The sequence below is a fragment of the Nanorana parkeri genome, unplaced genomic scaffold, assembly GCF_000935625.1.
Source record: "Nanorana parkeri isolate BGI_ZX_2015 unplaced genomic scaffold, ASM93562v1 scaffold67, whole genome shotgun sequence".
In the NCBI taxonomy this organism is placed as follows: domain Eukaryota; kingdom Metazoa; phylum Chordata; class Amphibia; order Anura; family Dicroglossidae; genus Nanorana; species Nanorana parkeri.
Genome location: NW_017306335.1, coordinates 1,342,703 through 1,365,785, shown reverse-complemented (window position 1 = coordinate 1,365,785; position 23,083 = coordinate 1,342,703). Strand labels below are relative to the sequence as shown.

The window sequence follows — 23,083 nt, the reverse complement described above, 5'->3', positions numbered from 1 at the left end:
ATATATATTAGTGCACAGACCAAACTAAATGTCATTCAGTTGGGGTTTACATCTACTCTACCGTTTTTCTGTCGGCATACGATTACACATTTTACAGCTTTAGCAGCTTAAAGCTTGTCTTGTCTGTTAAATGTCAATTTTTTTATCTTTGCTTTAAATACAGTTCTCCATGAATATGCAAGCTCTGCTCTCTTTCCTCCGCAGTAGTTCCCCGGTTAAAATATGCATCCGGGATGCTTTGCTGGTCCTGCGGGATATTGTATGTGAGTGTGCAGGCTTTTATCTTCTGCTGCTTCTCTTGTATCTCCAGAGAGAGGAGGAGGATGAGACAATGCGCCTCTTGCAGCTCAGTCGGCAGATGCTCTCAGGAGGAGACGGCGTGGACTTGGAGCATGGGGAAGAAGAGCTAGTTCTCGCTGAATACGAGAGCGATGAGGACACAAAGAAGCAAGCAGAGTATGAAAATATATGTTATCACCTATAATTACAGGACACAAATAGTAGCAAAATAGTACAATTATATATGCATTAAAACATTATAATAGATACGTTTTTCCTTGGACCTTAATTTGCTCATAAAAATCTTAATGGCAGTTCTTTGCATAGGATGAGCTATGGTGACCCTGGATGATGAGCTTAAACAAGGGCTGTCCTTCAGGAGAGACAACCAGATGAAGGCATTGTAAGGGGGAGTACTGTGATCTCTGAAGTTTCCCACAGAAATCTAACTTTAAACTCATTTAGGTCGACCAACAACTGTGTAGTGCAGGGGCTTCCTTATTGGATGTAAATGAAATGGGTCTAGGTGTAGGAGCTAAAGGAGATTGTGAATAGATTGCCAGATGTACGGTGAGGTTAAAAGCCGATCTTTAGGCAAACAGATAAATACGCAGATGAAATACATATTCGCCTGGCAGAGCAGGAGACCTATATTTTTTCTGAAACACTTATAGTTCTTGTCCCTCCCAGGCCTTTAATTTTGACATTGAAAGGAGAAGGAGCACACTGATAGGATTGCCTCTCTGTTCTTTTCTCCTAATAGCATGTCTTTTGGCAGCATGTGAGCTCTGCAGCACAACTGATTGGCTCCTGTGGTGCTTCTTCCTCCTCCAGTTTGAGCTCTGCTTACAATTGCTTATGGAAAAAATAAATACATTTAAAGCCCATCTCTAGCCACAAGACAAAAAACCCTTGCAGAGGGTTCCCCATTCTACAAGGGTTAACTGTCTGTTAAAAGAGAACTATGGGGTCAGGGCTTTTCCACATAGTTCTCCTTAGGGTAACGGGAGGACACAAACTAGCGCCCTCCCGTCACCCTAAGCTCAGTATACTGCAAGCTACAGCTCGCGGTATACTGAGATGCCGCAGCTGAAGCGGATCCCGACAATTATGTCTGGATCCGCCCAGCTGCGTGAGTGACAGCTGGCTCTGCCTATGTCCTCCCGTGAGGACATAGGCAGTACCCTCCCCCGTCCGTTCTGCCAGTCAGCGCTGGCGGATCGGAGTGGGGAGGGGGGAATCCAGCCCCTCCCCTGTCACGGCAGAGAGCCGTGACAGGATCGAGAAGTGAGCGAACGCCGGAATGTGTTAGCTCACTTCCCGATCTACTGAGCCGACCTGTGACAGTCTCATTGTCACAGGTCGGCTAGAACTATGAGGTGAGTGAAAAGCACTCACCTCATGGTTCTCCATTAAGTCAAAGGTAACAAGGAAAAGGAGTAACATTCACGTTACTTCTCACTCTGGCAGGCTTCCTTTATCGGTGCAATCGTTCCCATGAAGCCTTCTCTCTAAGGCGCTCCCAGCTGCAGTTACAAGCTTGCCTCTTCCATGTACAATGCAGAGTTAAAAGTGAACTATGGGGTAACCTTTTTATCCCATAGTTCCCTTTAGGGTCACGGGAGGACATATACTAACCTCCTCCTGTGACCCAAAGCTCAGTATATAGCGAACTATTGCCCACTATATACTGAGAGTGCTGCAGCCAGGATGGATCACAACAATACTGTCAAGATCCACCCAGCTGGCTGATTGACAGCGGGCTCTGCCTATCTAGAGACAGAGCCAGCTGTGCCCGCCCCCTCCCCATCCGTTCCTCCAGTCAGCGTAGGAGGATCGGAGAGCAGGGGGGAATCCCTGAGGGGAGCAGTGACTGACAGTCACTGCTCTCTGCAGGGAGCTGATCGGGAAGTGAGCGAGCGACGGTATGCATTTGCTCACTTCCCGATCTATAGGGCTGACGTGACCGTTTTAATTTAATCACTCGCCTCATAGTTCTCCTGTAATAGAGGAGAGCTCTGGAGCAAATGGGGTAAATAATATCACCTCATGTTGTACCCTCTAGACCTAGTAAGTATTTAATCTTTGCATGGGGGCCCACAGCAAGGTTTTTTTTGTCTTCCCAGAGTTTGGCTTTAATAATGTATTAATGAATACAGAGCTGCTTTCATTTGTATTTTTTGTCTGAAGTCAGCTTTAAGAGGTAATAAATAGCCTGGAAACCTAGAAGTGTTACACTAACACACTATTAAACAAGAAAATATGAATCTGATTTTGGGTACATACAAGTCTTTCATAATCCAAACTGTAACTGGTTCTCTTTAAGCATACCTCATTCAGATGCCATTCCACTATTCTTGTACAGAAATGATTTTATGATGAGTAATCAGTGTTCGGTACACAAGTAATGAATTGCTTTACAATCAATCAAAATGACAGCTTACTCAGTATGACAGTATGACAGGTCAGGATTAATAGCGTTATTGAAAAGATATCAAGTCTGTTTTTTCTTCTATTTACTGTTTTAGTTTTGCCAGCAAGGCCTGTTGTCTTGAAGCCAGAATGTGGCACCCAGTATGTACTGTTCAATGGAGCTGACACACCGTTCCCTTTGAAGTGAGATGTGTATTCGGTCTGACTTGCTTGTCACTTCTTGTGACAGAACATGCATGGCCGTAGAATGTTTTTGATTTGCAGGTTTAAAACGCCTGGCTGACATATCTCTATTGACACAGCTTACCCGGCTTTTAGCTTTTAATGAGGCTTTGGCTCCCTTCGATTGCAAACAGATAAACATTTACCTTTCAAGTGGGTGACATTTTTTCTGGTGACATGCTGTCAGCTCCAGGGTCGGCCATCTGTGGCACAGAGACGCAACAGACAAGCTTGGCGAAAGCGATTGTTTCTTGTTCGCAAAGTAGGTCTCAAAGCAGACATGAAGTTCTATTTAACACTGAACTTCAGGCTGATCTAAAGAATGCCAGTGAATTCAGTTTTTATTCTTTTGAAAGTAATTACATACAGCTAGCATGAGTACTTCAATTTCTGTCATCAGTATCTGCCATTGTTTGCACAACCCCACTCTTACTAAGAAAGGTAGGGGAGCACTAGGAGAGTTAGGCTCTGCTGAATGCACATGCTGACATGTTTGCAGTGGAACGGAATGCAGGCAAAGTTTTGCCACTCGTTCGATCGCATTGCAGGGGGGGGTGCATGGAAGCGGTGCCATTGAATTCAATGCACCGCCACGCCCTAGAACGCAGGGTGAGGTTGTGTGAGGGATCGTGATGCGTTACAGCAGCTACCGCTCTGGAACGCACCGCATTCCGTGTTTGAACAAGCCCTCATTGTCCAGTCAGCAGGATGGGAGGGGAAAGGTGACCCCACTCTAAATGCTAGCCATAAACAGATCGAATTTTATCTGCTTCCTGCGGGTGGCCCTTCCGGCATCACCCGGCTCAACAAAAGTTGATTTTTACACACACAGTCAGCACTGGTACCTTTTTCCTTTTATGTCAGCATTCAGCCTTTTCTCGCAGCAGCAGGATCCACAGCAGAGAGAGAGCCTTGAAAATCAGTCAGCTGACATATATAAAGGACAGTGGATAGCCAAGACTAATAATGAGCTCTGGCTACTAAGTATGATGTGGACGCAGGAATTAAGGCTTCATCCCACTAAAAACTCTAAAAGCCACTGGGCTCCAGGATGCATAACAGACTTATGATTCCAAGAAAACAAAGCATTTGTTTTATCCACATCATCAATAAACCCTGGGCCCCCTCGCCAGGTGTATGTGAGAAGCTTAAGTGACATGTATACACCATCCACAATCCTGCCAGCCAGTGCGTTGCACCCCTTAAAGTGAGTCTATGTTTTGCCCTTGCAGTACAAACCAGCAGGGTAACGTTCATGCTGACAATCCCAGCAGCATAGACTTCCACTCCCCTGACATTCACTTCAGCTGCTTTAGAGTTACAGAACAGCTACAAGTCATTGGATTTGCAAGTTACATGTAGAACTCCACTGTGATTAGTCCAACTGGGTAACCTGGATGAGTCGCATGCTCCTCTAAACCCGTAAGTAGCGGGTATTCCCTTCAGCTCCTGACACTCACCTGAGCAGTGGTGGAGCTAAAGAAAGGTCAGTATTGGTGCTGGGAGGATGGGGTTGTTGAAGGGAGGTTATAAATGGGTAAATCATACATACGTTTTACAGTCCAGTAATTGTATATTTCTATCCTGGGGAGGTTGTCCTTAAATCATTTAAACTGTGTGATCATCTGCACTTTTTCTTTTTGTGACATAGGGAACTGTTGTCTTGATACATATTGATGAATGTTTTTGCTTTATTTTTATTTTTTTATACTTATGTATGTTTTTCTTTGTGTGCTTACAGGCTTGATGAGGAAGATGATTTGGAAGAAGAGCATGTAACCAAGGTTAGTAACCAATCACTGATTACATTGGGCCTCAAGCCACATAAATGTCAGACAGGCCACGTGTATATTACAAATAGCTAGACTGTAAAGTCCTTCCTTTCATTCTGGGTGTTTTCCTTGCAGTCTGGGTGATTACCTTAGAAAGGCCCCGTCTGACGTATTTGGTATGCTAAACAAGAACTATCTGAGTCAATTTGGTAAGGCCATGCAGAGAGGAAAGCGAATGTAGAGAGTGCTGAAACCCAAAGCAACACAATATATTTAGTGTCAGAACACTGAACAATGAGATCTGGCTGCGTGCTACCACATTGTGCACCTTTGCATTTTGAATAGCATGAAAAGCACAGCAGAGCCAAGTCATATCCCAGACAAGCTCTAAAATGAGCTTGTCTGTGATATAAATAACTAATCACAGAGGAAGCCTCGTGACAATAGAACAGTAAAAACAAACTGATTGTTGCGTACAAGAAAATAGACAGTGAGAAATCTTTTTTTTTTTTTTTACTGGGATTAGATTAGAATCTCTGTTAGGTAATTGCTGAATGAGATCCAAAATTTTGAGTCATCACCAAAACAGGAATAGTTGGGAAATCTTCCAATGGTGACAGTTGTATATGAGGGGATGTCTCATTTCCTGTTCTGTCCACAAGACAGCAAAAAACAATAAAACATAATAATAAGAACACTAACAGGGTTTTTAACCACTTTCTAGTCTATCCAAAACAAAATAATAACAATACCAGAGTCATAAACATTCCAGCATCTTGCCCCCTTTAGATATACCACTTAGACACCAATTCCATTCAGGAATTGTTAGTACCTTTGTCTGCTTGGAATCATGTTGGCCTGTACTTACAGAGTCTGTGCCATCGTCAGTCTTCATTAGCTCTGTTGGGTTTGGCTGCCTCCTCTTCTCTGTCTATCAAAACTGGGGCAGACAGAATCTGGAGCAGCTGTGCATGGCAACCAATCAGCATCTCTCTTTCATTTTCAAATCTTAACTGAAGAGAGAAGCTGATCGTAAGTACCGAAAGCCGTCCTGGCCGTGGGAGAATTCCCTGTGTTGCTTCCGGGAGTCTATCTCGGTTTTTTGTCTCATAAAATGAGCACTTAGATCCGGGAGAGATAAGAAGAAAGGGCAGAGCAGAGGCTCATCGTGTATTAAAATTGGGATTTATTGAGTCATATAACCGCTACACATAGCGTTACACATAAAAAACAACAACAAAGCAGATGCTAGCTAGTCTGCTGTAAGACAAATGTGGGTAATCGTTAGACTGTGGATGTGCTGTAAAAAAAACCAGGCCCGCCTCCCGACGCGTTTCGTCACCAGACGTTGTCAAGGTATACCATACCTTGACAACGTCTCAGTTTATGAGACAAAAAACCGAGATAGACTCCCGGAAGCAACACAGGGAATTCTCCCACGGCCAGGACGGCTTTCGGTACTTCGGCATCGGCACTTCTTCTGAGACCGGAATAACTTCTGGAAGCTACACAAGAATTTCACGATTGGAGCAACGGCCGTTCTTTGTATATCCCAGGATTGAAAGGAGACCGTAACACCTTACGGAAAGACGGAGTGAGTACTAATCCCTCTCTCCATCCTGGTGAAAGAGACGGCTGTGAGTTCTCCGACATCTGGTGAGTGTCTCCCCTACGGGGGTCTACTTCTCTTCTGACAAACCACTCTCCTGGATACCGTCAACAGGGACATATCCATCTGGTTTCCCGTCAGTTTAAAGCATGTCTCCCCAGAAATAGGACACTTTTGGACATTATTTATCACTTAGGATTTGTTTTCCACTTGATCTGTTTTCCACTTGATTTGTGTTTTAACACTTTGATATCACTTATTTGATTGCAGTATATAGATGATGATAGGCGGAGTCATATGTTTATAGATAAAGTTCACATTGATTGCACTATATAGATGATGATAGGCGGATTCATATGTTTATAGATAAAGTTCACACACACAGCTAAAAATAGTAATAATAACATTTTATTAACTTAGGTTTGAAGAGTCATTTATATTTACATTTTCTGTGCAAAATTTCACATATATTTTTACTCACTGACACACTGGATAAATGAAGATGGTTACACAATTCTGATTTATTTAATTTATTTATATAATTGAATTAGGGTGTAGAGATTGACACACATTTTTTAGTTCACACAATCTTTATTAATTAAAATAACGGGAGACTCATAGCGCTGTACTATTCACCAATCTCTGGGTTTATGATCATGCTTCTGGTACTGCTTTGCTGCAAACCTGAGACATGCTGGTAGTAGGAGGGGTGTCCAGTCCTGTCAGCAGCAGTATAACCCTTAGTTTGAAGTGACCCTAAACTCAGGAGTTAAACCTTAACAATGCATTCAAGTACCTTTAACTATTAACAAAAATGTATCTTATTTGTGTATCACTGGCCTGTAGATCCTCAAATCCTCTCCGAATTCGTGCTGACACTGTCCTTCCTTCTGGAGGGGGCTACTTTTGTTCTCCATGGTCCCTGTGTGTGTTGTAAAGTAGCCACCTCTTGTAGGGCTTGTTCACACCGAAAGCGGGTGCGTTCCAGAGCGGTAGCTGCTGAAACGCACCGCGATCGCTGTGAAACTTCCTCCCGCGTTTTGGGGCAGGCGGGGGCGTGGCGGTGCATTGTATTCAATGGCACCGCTTCCACGCCCCCCCCGCCCGCAGTGTGATCGACCACGTGGCAAAACTTTGCCAGCGTTCTGTTTAACTGCAAACGCAAAAAAATAGGGCAAGCCCGATTTTTTGCGTTTGCAGTGGAACGCAACGCTTTCAAAGTTTTGCCACGCGTTCGATCGCACTGCGGGGGGGGGCGTGTGTTGCGTGGAAGCGTTGCCATTGAATACAATGCACCGCCACGCCCCCTCCCACCCCAAAACGCGGGGGGAAGTTTCACAGCGTTCGCGGTGCGTTACAGCAGCTACCGCTCTGGAACGCACACGCTTTCGGTGTGAACAAGGCCGTAATGGACTACAATCTCTCATTTAGCTTACTAATTTGTATTGAGATTGTAGTCCATCACAGGAGTGAATTTGGAGCGGTGACTACTTTACAACACACACAGGGGACAAAAGTAGCCACCCTCCAGAAGTAAAGACAGTGTCGGCACCGATTCAGAGATGATTCGAGAACAAATGATACACAAATAAGATACATTTTTGTTAATAGGGGACTTGGATGTATTTTTAAGATTTAACTCCTGAGTTTAGTGTCACTTTAAAGACTTCATGGAGTCCACAGAGGGACACAGGAAAATGATTTTAGTTTTGAATGGGCTAGGTAAATAGTGGTTGAACCCAAAGTTGTCACGTGTCTGCAGTGCACTATGATGAGCTGATGTTTTGTTTCTATTCTATACAGATCTATTACTGCAGCCGAACTCACTCTCAGCTTTCCCAGTTTGTCCACGAGCTTCAGAAAAGCCCCTTTGGAAAGGAAACCAGGCTGGTTTCTCTGGGGTCTCGCCAGGTACCTACACGCTTTTCTGTGTGATTTCCCTTATATACAGTTGCCTTTATTGTATTTATATTACCACCTGCAACGTGTACAATAAAATATATCTAATCCAAAGCACATAAATGTCATATTGCAGCCTTCCAGTCCGAAGATCTGGTGACTGCATTTTTTTTCCTATCAGGCTTTTTTCCTTTAATGTTCACCTGGTGATTCTATTGGTACCAAATTTTCTGTCCTAGGGTGTCATCACTCACTCACTCCTTTTTACCTCAAAAGGCTGAAAAGTGGGGAATTTAACTCAGGAATACTCTGAATTTTATATACAAAAATACACTTTTATTTTTACAACAGTTAGGAAACAGTAAAATGGAAAACATACACATTTGTATAACATACATAAAATTACAGATCTGTCATGAAAATAGTTTCACACTGGTGCGGGGAACCCCCACGCTCAAACAGCCACCTCCTAAAAGAATGTATTTTATATCGCAGATCATTGTCCATATTCCGCTATATAAATCCTATGGCCCACTGATAACATTCTTAACTCCTTCCCGACCGATATTGGAATTATTCAGTCAAAATCTTTTAAATACTTAAAGGAGAACTGTGGGGTAACCTTTTTCCTCCATAGTTCTCTTTAGGGTCACAGGAGGACATATACTAATGTCTTCCCGTGACCCAAAACTCAGTATATAACGGGCTATATGCTGAGAGTGCTGCAGCCAGGACGGATCCTTGCAATACTGTCGAGATCCACCCCGCTGACTGACAGCGGGCTCTTCCTATCTAGAGGTAGAGCCAGCTATGCCCGCCCCCTCCCCATCCGTTCCTCCAGTCAGCGTAGAAGGATCGGAGAGGGGGGAATCCCTGTGGGGAGCAGTGACTGACGGTCAACGCTCTCTGCAGGGAGATGATCGGGAAGTGAGCGAGCGACGGTATGTGTTCGCTTACTTTCTGATCCATCGAGCCAACATGTGACAGTTTCAATGTCACACGTCTGATCTAACTATGGGGATGTGTAGGGCTGCCACTAATGATTATTGTGGCAAATAGAAAAAAATGAAAATGCACTTTTAAAATATCCCTGGCGCTTTCATCCTTTCTGGGCCCCCTCAAGTGGTGGAACACCAGGGCCAGGTCGCACATGCGACCGCTGCAACCCTGGTAGTTCCGCCAGTGATAGGGAACCAGCAGGTTCACTCAATACAGGCCACCTGCTGAAAACTACAGGAGAGGGTGAAGACACAACCAGTCACTGTGCACGAGGAGAGAGAGCAGCAGTGACCCGTCTTTATTACAGAAAGCATATTGCAGATCTGGAAGAAATACTTAAAGCACACCACGATTCATGTAAGAGTACGCATGCCTCTTGTAGGAGTCTTTTAAAGTGTAACCCAATCACTAAAATCTCATATAGGTTTCAATATGTTAATGTCATTCTAAAATACATTTTCAACCTTTTTATAAATCTGCAGCTTTCATCACAGTAATCCCTGCTGATCCTGCCATAAAGATTCTTGTATAGGCTTTTCCTTTTATGCCTTTTAGTAAAAACAGTAAACTGTATATGTGGGTGGTCATGAGCTGAACCCTGGTAGCCATTTTTGGGATACACATGTTTTGATTTCTTTTAATCTGAGAAGTCATGACCTTAAACTTGTCAGTAAAATGAGCAATCCCCCTTTGTGATTATACTTTCAGGAAGTAGTCACTTTATTTATATTTCTTTTTATATGTCTGCTTAGTCTTTTGCGAAGTTGTCAGAGCCCAAAGCAGCTGGTGGCTGAAAACAACCCAGGAACCCAGTAAAGTTTTGCTGCTAAGGACATTGTGTTTTGTAGGTTGAGGTTTGTTGATGAAACTTTTAAAGTGCTGACAGCTTCGGTGAGACAGAGTGATGTATTTCCCTGCGAGACTTTCAGTCACCCATGCCGCTCGCCTGGCACATTTTTACATAATGTCCCCATTCTGGGCAGGATGTGTAGAGATTGGGCTTTGGCTCAGTACAGAAGTCCCATTTGGCATTGCTGCTCCATCGCCAACGAATATCACCTCCCCTGTAATATATGCAATGGTGCACACAGCTCTATTAATAGCCATACTCTTAAATTGAATGCTCTGAGCATCCGAGGACAAAAGATTATTATGGCTGAAGGAGAAGCAGAGGTTAGATTTTCTGCAGGATGGAAAATGAATAGCACATTCAAATGGGAATTAAAGAGGAACTCACAGGAAAAACACACTTCTTTGCTTCTTTTTTTTTTTTAAGCATATTTAAAGTGTGGCTTGAAGTAAAAATGATGATCTCTGGATCTCTGTCATAAGGTCTACATGGTCTACATATACATCCTTCCTTTCTCTTGAAGCAACCTGCATCCTCTGTGTGCATAGTCCAAAAATCTTTCCCTTGTAATCATGGTGGTTCTCACTCATTGGATGGGTGACTGTGGGAGAAAATTGTTTCAAGTTCTGATTCCTCATGCACATCTCTTAATAAGATCACCCCTATGCTTTTCCCGCCTGTAAGCATGCTTTCAATGTTAGGCTGGCCATACACCTATCAATTTTTTTCGTTCTACTGTGAAAAAAATTGACCCAATTCCTCCATCAGCACAAACAGCGTGTTGATTGAGGAATCGCGCTGTTTACATTGTATTCTGACAGGTTACCCGATCAGAGCGGGCAGCTCATTGGCTGCCAGCTCTGATCGGTCGAAAATTTTCCAGGAGGCTCCTTCGATCAGCTGATCGAGGAATGCCGGCTGAAAGGGAGCTGACAGCCCCACACACTGTGTGAATTTTAGCTGGTACATTAAAAACCGGCTGAAATTCGCTCAGTGTATGGACACTCACAGAAGTCTGGACTGATTTGGCTTACCATATTGCCATTTCGTCTTCCAATCTAAATCCTGCTGTTAAGAGGTTATAGAAAGCTGTTATAAAGACTTGTACGTATACTAGCTGTGTATGTAAATGGGTCAACGGGTGTTTTTTATGAAGGTCAGAAATACCTTCACTGCAGAAATTTCAATTCCTGTGAGAATCAGTATGGCCGAACTGATTTTTTAAATTCACTAATATTACAGCATTAACATAAAATGTGTCCTCATGGAAAATCCACTCTTCAAAGGGAAGGTGCCATAACAGCTGTCACATGGTACTACCAAGGTTCCTATCCAGCATCCAAGGCTGCCACTGCTCTTGTATCCTATGGTAGCTGGTCATGTGACTGCACACCTAGTCTCTTACAGCTGGGGCTCCTTTCCAGTACTGGAAGCTGCCACCACTTGATGTCCAGAGTCTGCTAGTTCGTGGGCAGACAAGTCATAGTGCATGATGCAGCAGGAGTATGCTCTGCCCCAGAACTTACATTGCTTCTAAAAGTTGGACAGTGGCCGGCTCTGGTGCTCATAGAGATCCTTGTTTAACCCCTTCATGACTGAGGCCCTTTTTTCAATTTTTGCACCCATGTTATATTTCACATTTTAGTTGCGGCGAAACGGCGAAAAACTGCAGTACCCCAAAAAGTCAATAAAAGACACTTTAAAAGCCCCCACAGGTCATCAATTTAGAAATACCCCAAAATACTGGCCCTAGGATTATTGCTCTCACTCCGGCGTGCGCGGCGATACCCAACATGTGTAGCGCGTTCGTCGTTTTCATGCGTAGCCGCACCCGACGCGTGTTTACGTGGCGACGCGCGTGCTCGCGGGGGCGGGGTACTTTTAAATTTTTTTTTATTATTATTAGATTTATTTTATTTCATTTTAATTTTAAAAACTGTTTTTTTTTTTTTTTTTACTTTACTTTGACTGCTATCACATGGGGGGGCTTGCAAGCCCCCCCATGTAATAGCAGATGGTGGTGACAGGTCCTCTTTAAGGTGATGCTGGGGGTCCAAAAGACCCTCAGTGTCACCTTTACACTGGAAATAAGCTATTGAAGTGCAGATCGCACTTCAATAGCTTATAGCTGGGCTGCAGGAGCCCAGAACTGACAGCCCAGGGACCGGAAGTGATGCAATCTGCATCGCTCCCGGTCCCATAGAACGGGGAGGGGATCGATGAACGGAAGTTCGTCGACCTCCTCCCCAGCTCCCCGCGGACACAAAGATCGCCGGTCCCGGGCCCGTAGGAGGGGCAACGGAGCCCGGGAAGCACGGCGGGGGTGTCCGGCGGGGGGGGGGGGGCCCCTTCTTCGGGACGCAGAAGCGATCTGGCGACAGGTAAGTCGCCAGGATCGCTTCTGTTGTAAAGCCGACAGTCGGCTCTACAAGTTTAAACAGAGTCCCGGCGGCAAAAGTCGCCGGGAGTCTGTTTAAACAGCCCCGATGCTGGCGACGTACACTGTACGTCGTCAGTCACGAAGGGGTTAAAACAGGTACCGGCTGACAAGGTCCAGTTTTCTGTTGTAAAAGAGAGATGAAACCAGTATCAGTAGAGTAAGACCCTTAATACAAATGAGTTGACATAATTCTTACCTATGCCTCGTTTGTCTACAGAACGCATGTGTCAATGATGAGGTTCGGCGCTTGGGCACGGTGCAACTGATCAACGATCGCTGTATGGAGATGCAGAAGAACAAACATAGTAGGTAGCATTCCGTGGCCATTAAATCACACTGCTTTTTAGATACACATAGACATGTGATAACGACAATCCCTAACTATAAGTGGAATCCTCCACCTGGCTATGCCGTGTGGCAGGGCTGTGTAAATCTCACAACTGAATAGACTGAAATATAAATCTTTTGGCAGGTAAAACAACTCTCTTGTATGTACTGTACATGTCTTTGTATTTAACTTTTTTGCTTTGAGATCAGGTTTAAGTTCTTTGTAAACCAATGCAGGCAGGTCACAGAGTTCCTCACTTGTGGCGTAAGTTGCTCTGTTTCCTGAAGTCTTTGCCTGATTTATGATCAGTTAGATTCAAACTTCCAAGGAAAATCTGAATCTCATTGATGACTGTAAAACGTTTTATATTAGCACATTGACACAACAGGTAAGAGATAGGAAGGAGCTTGCTGTGAGTGTTTAATATTATTTTGATGTGTTGCATTGCATAGAGGTTTGGTGAGCACAAGAAATTGTTTACATCCTTATCTGGAAAATAAACAGGAGTTTATACTAGTACTGGCGGTATAGTTCTGAGGAGTGTGAAGAATGAACTAAACCATGAAACAGACCCAATTGTGATAAGATCCTGCAAACCCAGACTTTTCTATCCCTTCACTCTGCTTGAGTGCACAGATAGTTTTTTCATATTGACCTGGGAAATTCACCTTATTGCTCTCACCATTGTTAGAAGGTGGCTTAGATGGGCGTCATTTAATATTCTTATTGGTAGATGGAAAAAGAGCTGCAGTTGCAGGAATGTTTTTATGGGCTTTTTCATTCACAGTACTGCAGTTTTAGTTTTGGCAGGATTGAGTTTTACATTCTAACACATTCCTGCTTACACTGGATTTTTAGAGAGACTCTGTTGCCATGAAAATCACCCTTCAAAAGCTGAATAATACTTGCAATGCTAGAGGCCACGGAACTACTATGGGCAACCGACCTTTAACATCCAAAATTTTGGGTGTGCTGGATGCTGTGTCCTCTAGTGATGTAACAGACGGCAGGTGAAGCCACAGAGCGCAGTCGGCGGTAGCAGGCATCCAACACACCTTGAAGCGTTAAATGCTTAAGATTTTTTTGGCCATTGTAACTCTGCAGGAAAGCAAAGATGGAACTCACTGCCCGTCTGACTGGATTAGTAATCTTTTTTTTTTTGTCAATCTGCTCCCCCGGCTATCTTTCTGCTCTATTGTTCTCAGGGAGCTGCACTTCAGGGTATGGGGAGCATATGATCTCCTCTATGTGACTTTGCTCAGGCCTAGGTGGCCAATCGTCAGGCCCGAACACTATCATATGGGGACCATTATGTCATCCATCTGGGTAGACTCCTGCAGCAGGGAAAGAGCATGGATGGGTGGCTATACCTTGCTGGAGGATGAGCTATTAAGAGGCACTGACACTTTGCAGGTTTTAGTGTGTAATTAAGTATTTATATTTTCATAAACTTCCTTTCAGGTTTGAGTTGTTGTATTGTCTGTTGTTGGCTGGACCAGGTCCTGGTAGGTTCATGATCTCTTTGACGTAGTAAGATTTTGCCCTCTATACCTTTCAGAGAAAAAAACAGAGGAGTCTGCAGGGAAGAAGAAACGGGAAAGCCGACTGACCTGTCCATACTATTCCTATGAGCAGATGCAGTTCCTGCGGGATGAGATTCTTATAGAGGTGAAGGACATTGAACAGCTTGTCTCACGGGCTCAAGAGGTGAAAGCTTGCCCTTATTATGCCAGCCGTTTTGCCATACCAGCTGCCCAGGTGAGCCAGTTATGATGTGGGAGCACTGTCTACTAGAATGATTGTTTTTTATATTTTCGCTACCAGAGCCAGTTTGGAATTTTTTGCACACATGTTAAAATCCACATTTTAGGCCTGAGAATTACTTAAAGCCCTCAGAGACCCTGTAGAATAAAATGGTGGCAGTTGTAAATTTTCATGTCGCATGATATTAACGCAACTGTTTACCAAACCCAAAATTTTAGTTAAAAATATGCTTAAGGTAATTTTAGTGCACAAAAACACAATATAATACACATTTTTTTTTTAGTAAAATATAAAAGAGAGGTTGTGCCGAGTGAATAGACACCCAGCTTGCCAAACTTAAAAATTGCGTTCGCCCGTGAAACGGCAAAAAACTACCGTACCCTAAATTGTCCATAGGTGATGCTTTAAAAGCCTGTGCAGGTCATCAATTTAGAGTTAACCATGAATATAGGCCCAAGAAATATTGCTCTCACTCTGGCACATGGGGTGATACCTAACGTGTGGGACAATCTTCGTTTCCGTACGTAGGCACATTCAACACGTGTTTGCGTTATGTGCGTGTACGTGGGGACGAGACACTTTGAAAGTTTTTTTTGGGGTGTTTTGGAATATATATATTTTTTTTATACTTCATTGCTATCATATAAGATGCTCACAAGCCCCCTTTGAAGCTGATCAAGCACAGATTGTGGTTGATCAGCTTCTTCCCTGGCCTCTCTAGCTGCGGAATGACAACTCAGAAACTGGAAGTGATTAAATCATCGCAACTTCAAGTTTTATTCAGCAGGGAGGAGATCAGCAAACGGAGATTCGCTGGTTTCTCTCTACTGTACCCGCCGATGCCCACAAAGCAAGGCAGGGGGTGTTCGGTGGGGGCACAAGTTTACCGGCCCCTGGAAGTGATCAGACGGCTTTATAGCCCCCCCAAATTGCTTCCAGTGTATACAGTATGTGTAGGAAAGGAGTGGAGACACCATTTGCCCTGGCTAGCTAGGCTAGCCATACACTGGCCACAGTGCTCCATCCCCCATTGTTGTTAGCTCAGACTGACACATGACTTGTTGGGATTGGGTAATCTATGGCTAAGCTTGGCATAGTTATGTCGTTTTTGCATGTTAGTATGTTGCGTTTGTAATAAATAGCGCCTGTTTGTACAAAGTGGATGCTTAATGATTGCAATTCCTGTGGCTTTCCAGCTGGTTGTATTACCTTACCAAATGCTGCTCCATGACTCCACGCGGTGCGCCTCTGGCATTAAGTTGAAGGATCAGGTGATGATTATTGATGAGGCTCATAACCTGATAGACACCATTACCAGCATGTACAGTTCACAGGTCACCGGAGCCCAGGTGAGTCACCTGACTAATCTAAGCAATGTTCTTCTCTTCTGTTCTTATAGGGTACGTAGACTCAGCAGGAAGCAGAGCCTACATGTGTATATTGCAAGCATGGCTGCTCCCTGTGTACAGAAAACATTACTAACTGCACGGAAACAAGATTTAAAGCATGATTATAAATTGATAAGTGTATCTACATCAAACTGATCACATCCATTCATCACATGTATATCCTGAAGAACCTTTTAAAGTTAAACTCCAGGCACAAAAGCTACACACACAGATTGGAGACGTTTTACCTGCCATTTTGTACTTTCTATCCAGTCTTGATATTTACACAGCTCTCATATACAGCACAAACCCCGTCTCGCAGAGTAGGAGACCTGATTTTTCTCTTTTTCAGTTAAGTAACACAGGCCTTTTCTCTCCCATTAGCCTGTAACTGGATAGTGAATGGAGAAGCAGCAGACTAAGGCCTCATTCACACCAGATGCAGTGCGTTCCAGCCCCATTCTGTCCAGAACACACTGCATCGCATTGCGGCCGGCTCATTTTTTTGAGGGGCAGGAGGGGGCGTGGCGGGCTATTGAAGTGAATGACACCGTAGCCACGCCCTCCGGCCACAACGCGATCAGCCGCATGGGATCGCAAGGCACATTATGCCTGTGGTCTGGTGCGATCAAAATGCTGCAAGCACTATTTTGATCGGACCGGACCACAGGCATAATGTACCTTGCGGCAGAAGGGGGCGTGGCAGGCCATTGAAGTGAATGGCACTGTAGCCACGCCCCCTTCTGCCCCACAAAAAAGTGAGCCTGCCGCAATGCGATACAGTGAGTTCTGGCCAGAATCGGGCCGGAACACACTACATCTGGTGTGAACGAGGCCTAAGGAGCTCATCTTTCTGTCAGTCTGCTCCCTCCTTCCGCAAGCATGTCTTTTGTTAGCAAATTAGCACTGCAGTGCAGCTGATAAGCTACATGTGCTGCTTATCCCTCTCCCAGTCTGAGCTCTGCTGTACAGGGACCACAGTAGGATAATACAAAGTTACATTCAGGTATTTTTGCTGTTTGCATTTAAAAAAAAAAAAAAATGACTGATGTGTTATTGAATGCAGAGAATTATTGAATGTGTCTTTTATACCTTGAGTTCAGCTTTAATTGAATTCACTGGCTGTGTTAACTCTAGTCCTGCCAAATCATATTGCTGATGTCCTTCTGGGTGTTAAATAAGAAAACAAATACCCTGGCCTCTGTCTGAAAAAGCAATATATGTTTGATGAAGCGGTAATTGGTTTTCTGGCTGAGTGATCACAATGTGCTTTTCTCCTTGACCGATTGTGTTTGCTTCGACCATATCAGCGCAGCAGCCCGACATTGCACGGCGCCGAGTCACGTCTGTCCGTTCATTTACATTTATATAATCCCGCGGATATGGGTTTGCGAGATGCATTTTAATTGGGTCGCGTGCTCAGACCTGCCAGGAACAGTGCTGTAGGATATTATCGATAATTTCTGGCAGAATGCGGCAGTAATGAATACTATTACATGTCCCATAGATAATGGCCTTTTAACTGATCGCAATTTACAATGTTGCCTTACCGCCATTGCTGGTCAAACATTTATCTGTTTTGCAGCAATGTATTCTTTAAGATGCAGTTTGAATTTTTAGTTCGATGACGCCACATTTTTTTATTTGATTGAAGATATGTTGTTTGATCATCTTGCATTTGTTGTGTAGTTAAAGGCTAACTAGAATAATAATTAAAGCCCATCTTTAAAAAAAAAAAAACTTGCCTGCAACATCCCCATTCCCTGTGCACCACCTTTTAATTTTTTTATTTCAGGTAAATTCACAAAAAATAAGTATTTTTAAACCCCCTTTTTTGCTTTCTAAAATAATTTTTTTATTGGCTTGCAATATGCTGTTGAACTTACTAACAAATGTGACTTTTTGTGTAAGAGTTGATTCCCAACGCAGCCCCCTTGCAAGGAGACATGTTCAGTCCCCTGTGATGTGTGTCTAATAACTGTTCTTCACGTGTTTTTGCACATTGGAAAAGTCTAGTCTGATCTGTATACTATGACTCTGTATGAGATATATTTTGTGGTTTACATACTATGTTATGTAACTACTCTTCTTACTGGATTCTGCCTCATGATGTCTCAGTAAAAAGGGACTATGGGGTAAGTGTTTTTCCCCATAGTTCTCTTAAGGGTCACGGTAGGACATATACTAGCGTCCTCCTGTGACCCAAAGCTCAGTATATTGCGAGCTACAGCTCAGGGTATACTGAGACCGCCGCAGCCGGGACGGATCCCGACAATGCTGTTGAGATCCACCCAGCTGCGTGAGTGACAGATGGCTCTGCCTTTCTAGAGGCAGAGCCAGCTGTGCCCTCCCCCATCCATTCCTCCAGTCAGCGCTGGAGGATCGGAGAGGGGAGGGGGGGAATCCTTGCGGGGAGCCGTGACTGACAGTCACCTCTCTCTGCAGGGAGATAATCGAGAAGTGAGCGAGCAACGGTATGCGTTCGCTCACTTCCTGATCTATTGAGCCTTCACCTGATGGCCTTCACCTGATGATATGCAAATGTTTTTTCTTATGTTATCAGACTTTTTAAATTGTAAGCTAAAGGATACAGAATGGTAATTCAGCGAACACTATTTGGATGGCGCATGCTCCCTGGATCCTGCCTAATTGGTCTTGGGGACCACAAGACCTCTTAGAATCACCCACACCACGATCCTCCAGGATGTTTATTTGGGCTCCCTGCTGTCCCCAGTGACAAGTCACAGATGTCATTGACCCTTCCTGCTCCAGAAGTGTTCTTGTAAATAGCCCTTGTGGGAACCCTTTGCTTGCATACTTATGCCCTACGGGCCTTGCCAGATTACGATCCACTAAGATTTCCGGGGGAGACTCGCAGTGTGCCTTCTAAGGAAAATGACACTGGTAGATGGACAACTGTTCAAATACTCTCTAGATTCTTTAAAGAAGTTGTTTCACCTTTTTTTCCATAGCTCTGTCACCTAATTCCCACAATGTATGTTGCTTTTTATGCTTCTGCGTCATGAAGAAACTGAGATACAGACATTGACAGTTCACTTCTCTTCATTCCTGACCACGCTCTGCAAAAAAGATGGATTCTTGATTGACCGCTCTTATCTCACTGCCTTTCTTCCCCATTCTGATGCTCGGTTTGAACTTCAGCAGACCATCTTGACCATGTCTACATGTCTAAATATATTGAGTTACTGCCATGTGATTGGCTGATTAAATAAATAAAGGGGATGGAAGGCCTGAGCTATGAAGATCGCCTCAAGAAATGAAACTTGTTCTCCTTAGAAAAGAGGCGTTTGAGGGGGGACCTAATTGCAATTTTCAAAATCATAAATGGGGACAACAATATTCGGAATAGGATGTTTACACCAAGAACTATAGTAATGACATGAGGACACAGCAAGAGATTAGAAGAGAGGAGGTTTAATCTCAGACTTCGCAGGTTAAATGTGCAATTCCCTTCCACAGTGAGTAGTATCTGCTGATAGCATTGACAAATTCAAGAAACATTTAGATGAGTTTCTTGAGTTCTTAAATATACAGGGATATGGGAACTACTAGAGCCAAACACACACACAAACACACACCAGGGGTGTGGAATTCGTATCGCCTGATGCCCGGCACATGTAGTTCCGGGCGCCGGGCAAGTGTTTTTTTCACTGTTTGAGCCCTGCTACGGACAAGTAGCAGGGCTGGTTTTCTTTTTCTTAAATCAGCGCCGAGAGCGGCGCTGCGGGGGGGTTTGTAGGTGTGGACGTAGCGTGGAGTGCCGAGGGCGGGGACGGAGCGTGGAATGCTGAGAGCGGGGACAGATCGCTGAGAGCAGGGGGCGGGGACAGAGCGGGGTGCGTGGAGTAGTGACAGGCTCTGTCACCTCACTCAGCCTCTGTCCTCGGTAGCCGCTGCTCGTTCCTGTCACAGGAGTTCTAGCAACAGTGCCTGCTAGAACTCCTGTGTTGGAGGTGACAGGGTCAATAAAGAGAACCTGTCGCCTCCAAATGCTATCACACAGAGGTTGTTAACCCCTGTGTGATGGCAATACAGTTTAAGTTTTAAAAAAAATTGTTAGAAAAAATAATAATTATAAATTTAACGAAATAAAAATGTAAAAAATAAAAAGACGATAAAGTAAAAATAATAAAACAAATAAATTTTTTTTACAAAGTAAATAAAAATCAGTGTTTTCAACTGCGATCGTGTGCAACCGCACAGGCAGGGCGGTATTGCAGCAGGGAAATGCGCAATCTGCCTGGCATGACTGGGGTGCCATTAGAAAATAATGGCACTGACAGCACAATCGGCAGTGGTGTGCGATCCGTGACTGCCTGGTGATCGTGCACGAAACCGAGCGGATGGCTGGGTGGTCACGGAATCGCACACCACCGCTGATCGCGCTGTCAGTGCCATTATTTTCTAATGGCACCCCAGTCGTGCCAGGCAGATTGCGCATTTTCCTGCTGCAATACTTGTCGGGCAATCCCACACGATCACGGTTGAAAACACTGCGCGGTGCATGTCATGAAAATAGGTACATCGAACCTTTTTTTCAGCGATTGCCAGCGATTCAGCAGATGTAACCCCATGCATGCGGATGTAACCGCACACGATCGCACGTCCTGGGAATCCCTGAGTCTGCACCAACCCTAAAGGGTATATTCACTTTCCCAAGTAATTTGGGAAAATGGAATTATCTGCACAAATCTCCCTCCCACTATACTTACCTTTCGGCAAACGATCCTTCCCGTCCACCAGTACGGGTGTACTATCTGTACCTGTTCCATGTATTCTGAATTGCGCTGGCAAATTGCAAGCACTCGTTGGTCAACGCGGTCACCTGACGACACTGACCAATTTCCTTCTTAGCACTGCTAAATACCCTTTTGGTTAAAAAAAAATTTTTTGTATTGCGACAAGTAGATTGTCATGAGGGACAAGTAGAATCGGCCCCCGCTTTAGTCCTTGGACAAGTAGTTTTAAAAAAAATGTACACACACACACCTAGATGGACCTGTGACTTTTATTTAACCTTGCCTACTATGGTTCATTTACACGTGTAAAAAAAAAATGAATGATAATATTGTCATGGCTGGCAGGGTGTCTAAATCTTTTGTATGTCAATTCAACAAGCTGTTTCTATTTTTCTATTTTTGGAAATTCTTTTTGATTTTATCAGTCCTGCTTTACAGCAGTGTGTCATTTGTGGAAGAAAAAGGCAATCTTTGGAATATAACATGGGTGCAAAAATTGAAAAAAGGGCCTCAGTCATGAAGGGGTTAAGGATTCAGATAAAGCAGGCAGCGGACAGAGATGAAAGTGCATGCGGAGAGGCAGTAAAATTCATTTTTAAAACATGTGGTGACATTTTCATAAGTCTTCTCTGCACAGAGAGTGTGGCTGTGTAATTGGCTCAGCACTGAGCAGGGAGGGAGCTGTGCTTTTAACTTCCCCATTGGGAACACAGCCTCTTAGGTGGCGATATTTTTTATTTATGCGTTTTATTTTTGCACCCTGCACATAATTTTTCTTGTTTCATCCTCAAGTTGCTTTTAGTGACTGTCATTATTGCAGCATTGCTTTTAAAGTGAAACTCCTCTTAGTTTCCCCTTCTCGTGGCGAAGCGGGGTAATTTCTGTCTGAAGCGATTTATTTTTAATAAACAGCTTGTTGTAGTGTTTAAATATCTGTTGGCCACCACTCCTAAAAGGTTTCCTAAGTTTACGATTAGTGATCTACTAGCTTGTCATTTTACCAAAAACCATGGTGTAGATCAACGCAGCCCGGGCTTGTATCTCTCTCAAATGGAAATGTAGAGATCCTCCCTCAGTGTCCATGTGGGTTCACAAAGTTAATGAAATTATGCCCATGGAGGAACTGACAGCATTGCTTTATGATAGATTCGAGAAATTCAGGATCACCTGGCTCCCATGGACACATTTCACTGAATCTTCTTCTTTCCAGTCTTTAGCAGAGTTGTGATCTATTCCCTTTGTTGGCCCTGGGGTCACATGTATTCAGAGGCCTGATTTATGTTGGCTGCCTTCCCTGGACGAAGCCAGTTTTCTCTTCTCTCTATTCGTATTCCTTTTCTTTTTTTCTCTTCTGTCCTCACCTCTTCTCAAACTTTCTATAGCTCTCTACTTTCTTTCCATAATCCGCTTACCCTTCGCCTCCCTGGAGCGGATCTACTCCCTCCTTATTGCCTTCTTCTTTTCTGTCCACCTACCCTTAGGACTTACTTTCTCTACGGTCCACCTTTGTTTTCTATTGCTTAATCGGATAGGAGGAATAGTCACACTTTCTATCACTAGATGGTCTACATCAGGGGTCAAAATTTCCAGTCCTGAGCTACTAGCCAGGCCGTAGGAGTTACTCGCCACCAGTTGCCCAGCTAACCCGCCCCGGCCTTAACTCCGCCCCTAAACACACCCTCTTAAATAATCTTATGAATTACACTGTTAGATGTTTTATGCAAAATAAAGTTACAAAAATAAATATTAACAACTTTAACAATATTACCATAAAGGTCCCTGCCCCCACATATAAAATAATACATTCTCCACTCTGTTCCCTGCCCCCCACACATAAAATAAGAAGCCCCCCCTGTTCCCTGCCCCCCACATAAAATAAGAAGCCCCTCTGTTGCCTGTAATGTAAAACAATGAAGCTGTAAAGTAAAACAATGAAGCCCCCCTCACCTGCTTGTCTTTCTGCAGGGAGGAGACGAGCAGGCAGTCTGCACTGCATTTCCACTCGCCTGCACTGCATTTCCACTCGCCTGCACTGCATTTCCACTCGCCTGCACTGCATTTCCACTCGCCTGCACTGCATTTCCACTCGACAAATGCGAGCAGGCGAGTGGAAATTTTGAGCCCTGGTCTACATGGAAAGTGTTTTCTCAACGAGGTTGCTTTTGAAAGGCATAGGGAAGTATGCTAAATATCTGTGCCAATACTTTTACCTGTTATGTTGCCTATGGTCATTTATAGTTATGCCAATGTTACACTTTCATGTACCAGTGTATGCTGCTATTCGCCTGTCTTTTCATAAATAAAGAATAAAAAAAAAAAAAAAAATCATGGTACAAAAAG

General features: G+C 43.9%; 1 protein-coding gene across 1 annotated transcript in view; it reads left to right on the top strand.

Moving 5' to 3' along the window:
* DDX11 (DEAD/H-box helicase 11) overlaps window positions 1-23,083 on the top strand; it is an 81,979-nt gene that overhangs the window by 19,043 nt on the left and 39,853 nt on the right. Inside the window, exons 4-9 of the mRNA XM_018576423.1 lie at window positions 311-456; window positions 4,676-4,718; window positions 8,119-8,226; window positions 12,721-12,808; window positions 14,390-14,589; window positions 15,792-15,944. Coding sequence (XP_018431925.1) covers window positions 311-456; window positions 4,676-4,718; window positions 8,119-8,226; window positions 12,721-12,808; window positions 14,390-14,589; window positions 15,792-15,944 — 738 coding nt within the window. The remainder of the gene's footprint in view (window positions 1-310; window positions 457-4,675; window positions 4,719-8,118; window positions 8,227-12,720; window positions 12,809-14,389; window positions 14,590-15,791; window positions 15,945-23,083) is intronic.